The 3,630-nt window shown below is 36.7% G+C and overlaps 1 protein-coding gene across 1 annotated transcript; it reads right to left on the reverse strand.

Annotated features, from left to right (window-relative positions):
- Positions 1 to 2,757: 2,757 nt before the first annotated feature.
- On the reverse strand, positions 2,758 to 3,571 carry LOC106531512 (gastrula zinc finger protein XlCGF8.2DB). The gene has a single exon (XM_014027390.1). The coding sequence runs from the start codon at positions 3,378 to 3,380 to the stop codon at positions 2,772 to 2,774; it is 609 nt and encodes a 202-aa protein (XP_013882844.1). The 5' UTR covers positions 3,381 to 3,571; the 3' UTR covers positions 2,758 to 2,771.
- Between the last annotated feature and the right edge of the window lie 59 nt (positions 3,572 to 3,630).

The raw sequence follows: 3,630 nt of genomic DNA on the forward strand, positions 1-3,630 counted from the left end.
CGTACCGCAGGATGGTTTTTTCAAACTCGGAGAAGATTTCTGCAGCAGCAGCTGTCAGCCTCCCGCAAATAAACTCTCTCAGATGATGAACTGAAGACATCGTTTCAGAAACAACCTGGTTTATAACTCAGCTAAGAAACAACAACAAACCACCGACTGTTCGCTTCTTCTTCGTGGGTTTAATTGCAGCAGGAAAACTCAGTGACGGAGCTTCAGCGCCACTGAGCTGCTTGGAGGATCACAACAAACAAAACATTTATAAATAGAGAAATTGTGTTTAAAGTTCATATGTGTGTGTGTGGTTTAGCTCCAGTATCTACAATAAAATATTAGGGCCACACTGATATTTATTATTATTATTATTATAACAATAAAGTCATAATAATATGAGAATAAAGTCATAATATTGCGGGATAAAAAGTCATAATCTTACATGACGTGTCCATTTTCTGTTCCTCATTTCCTCCTGATTTTCCTCACACCTGCTGTGTACAGCCATGTGTGTCTGTGTTTATAAGTAGTCCATGATAACCTGGATCACTCTTAGATTAATATGATTTCATCCAAATAACTATGTGCTGACTAAATCTGTCAATGCATCCATTAATTACAATACAGCTTCAGTTTATCATACAGTCGTTTGCACAATTTCCAAGTTCTACTACTGATAATTTGATACTGATGTGCTAAAAGATTAACCATTTTAAGCAATTCTTGAAAAACTTGACAAGTTGCTCAACATTCCTCATTTTAATGCAGTGATAACTGCATGCTTTTTTATGTAAAGGCAGGAATGTTATAACTTTTTATGACTTTAATCTTGTAATTTTGACTTTATTCTCAAATTGACTTTAATTTTGCAATGTTATGATTTTATTCTCATAACTTGTAGTTGCATTTTGTTTTAGCATCTTATTGCAGCGTAAATTTCATCAGCTAAGTTGCTAAACGTACTTTTATAAACAAATACTTCGGTCCGTAGTGAATCTCCAAACTACACCAACTCGTTAAAAAAATTAAAATTCCACCATCTTCATTTCTCTGTTTATTTTGCTGCCCGCGCATTGAATCCTGGGATATCCTCGGTCAGTGAGGATACATGGATGCATCCTCGGATTTCGAGTTTGTCGACCGGATGATGAGGAGCCTTCGAATTGGGACAGTCYTCCGAGCGGGRCAGTGACATTTGCGGCCGACAAATGCGCACTCATGAGGACCCAGCACCTGAATTGAGACACACCCATAGRGTTATAATAAAGAAAAAACAGAGTTCCACTTCCTAAAGCGTTCCCATTTGATGTCACTTTCTGTTTCACTCTGGCTGAGACAGATTCAAAACATAATGTACCCGTTGTGTGACAAAATGGGTAAAATCATGCGTAATTTGCTGAAAGAAAGTGTGTTCAATTACTCCAGTGCGTGTCGAGAATCAGAAATAAATATCCAAAAACACTTGAATGTTATGTGTAAGCAAGAAGTTCATACAACACCAGCTCGCTGGACCAAAATACAGACTTTTATTCAGTCGTGGCTTTGGGCCTCAAATCAGGAAATGTAATCTCACTTTAACAACCGTCTTCAGGATCTGGCCCCGCCTCAAAACATCACCTTACCACGTGACCAGATCCTCCTACAAACCTTCTACACACAGATGATTGAACAATTATGCGTTGTGTCTCAAGGCATGTAGTAGCAATCAGCACATACTGCTTTAGGTAACAATGACACTCAAAACAGATTGAGCATTCACTAAATCCCAGTTTAATCACAGAAATAGATAATTACACATAATAAGTACCGGTAGTCAGCAGTGGTGGGCACAGTTCCCCTAAAGCACTAATCAGGGAACTAATTTCCTGATTAGTGCTTTAGGGYTTTTGCTATTTTATAAATTTATTAATGGGTTAGCACTTGCTAAATTTATGGGCTAAATTTAGAAGCACTAACTTAGGTCTATAAATATTATTGATCAACATATTAACAGCTGAGGGTGAAAGTTGTCACACATTTTGATTATGTGTGTGTGTCACTTATCCACCAGATGACATATGACAATATTCTGCACACAGTAAATATCATCTCATGTTAACTCTGAAGAATGTTCCATGGGTCACCTGGATTTTATTAGTGCTTTAGAATTAGGGGAATTAAATATTTGAGTTAGTGCTTTAGAATTAAGGGAGCTAAATATTTGAATTAATGCTTTAGAATTAGGGGAACAAAATATTTAAGTTAGTGCTTTAGAATTAAGGGNAATTAAGGGAGCTAAATATTTGAATTAATGCTTTAGAATTAGGGGAACAAAATATTTAAGTTAGTGCTTTAGAATTAAGGGAGCTAAATATTTGAGTTAGTGCTTTAGAATTAGGGGAACTAAATATTTGAGTTAGTGCTTTAGAATTAGGGGAACTAAATATTTGAGTTTGTGATTTACAATTAGGGGAGCTAAATATTTGAGTTAGTGCAACTAATTTTTACATTATTGGTGCCCATCACTGGTAATCAGAACACATCCTAGTTAACCTAGAAATAAAACAATATGTTTGATGCATTAAACATCTGCAGAGAATGAATTCCCTTTAGTGTCAAAGTTCTTAAAAATAACTGTTTTCTTTGTCATTTTGTATCTGAAGGATTACAGGCAGTCAGACACTTTAAAGTTTTTCTAACTTTTCTCCACATTCTGAACGTTTCGTTCTTCTCCTGGCTGTAAAACCTCTTCTGGACCATTTGGTGAAACTTTTCTCCACCTGTGACTGAAGAACATCAGCTCATTTATTGTGAACTTTCATGTGAYTTTGAAGATGTGATTTTTGATGATAAGATTTTCCACAAGTTTTACAAGAAAAAGGCTTCTCTCCCGTGTGAGACATCATGTGACGATTCAGACCTGAAGGATATTCAAAAAGTTTTCCACATATTTTACAAACCAAGGCCTTCTTTGCTGTGTGGATCTGCATGTGACGATGCATGTCTAACTGATGATTAAAATGTTTTCCACATGTTTTACAAATCAACAGCTTCTCTTCTGTGTGGATCCGCATGTGACGATTAAGATAAGTACTTCTGTAAAAACCTTTTCCACATGTTTTACAAATAAATGGCTTCCCTCCTTCATGGATCTTCATGTGACATTTCAGATGTGACTGAAATTTAAAAGGTTTTCCACATGTTTCACAAGAAAGTGCCTTCTCTCCTGTGTGGATCTTCATGTGACGAGTCAAATAGGAATTTTGGTAAAAACTTTTTCCACAACTTTTACAAATAAATGGCTTCTCTCCTGTGTGGACCTTTACGTGAGCATTCAGATGTGACTGATGTTTAAAACCTTTCCCACAAGTTTTGCAAGAAAATGGTTTCAACTCTGTGTGGACAACCATGTGTCTGACTAAGCCACTGTAAGTAGAGTCATTTTTCCCACAGGTGGGACAACAATACGTCAGTTTATCAGAGTTCTGGTTCCAGACTTTGTGGACCTTTACATGTTGGTAATGTAGTGATTTCTGTGAAAAGGTTTCTCCACAGATTTCACAAAAAAAATACCTCTCAGACGTTGCTGATGGGTCTGCTTGGTTACCATGATGACCCTCTGTGTGATCCATCTTCTCATCTGACCCTGAATCCTGATCC

Source organism: Austrofundulus limnaeus, unplaced genomic scaffold (genome assembly GCF_001266775.1).
Source record: "Austrofundulus limnaeus strain Quisiro unplaced genomic scaffold, Austrofundulus_limnaeus-1.0 Scaffold645, whole genome shotgun sequence".
Classification (NCBI taxonomy): Eukaryota; Metazoa; Chordata; class Actinopteri; order Cyprinodontiformes; family Rivulidae; genus Austrofundulus; species Austrofundulus limnaeus.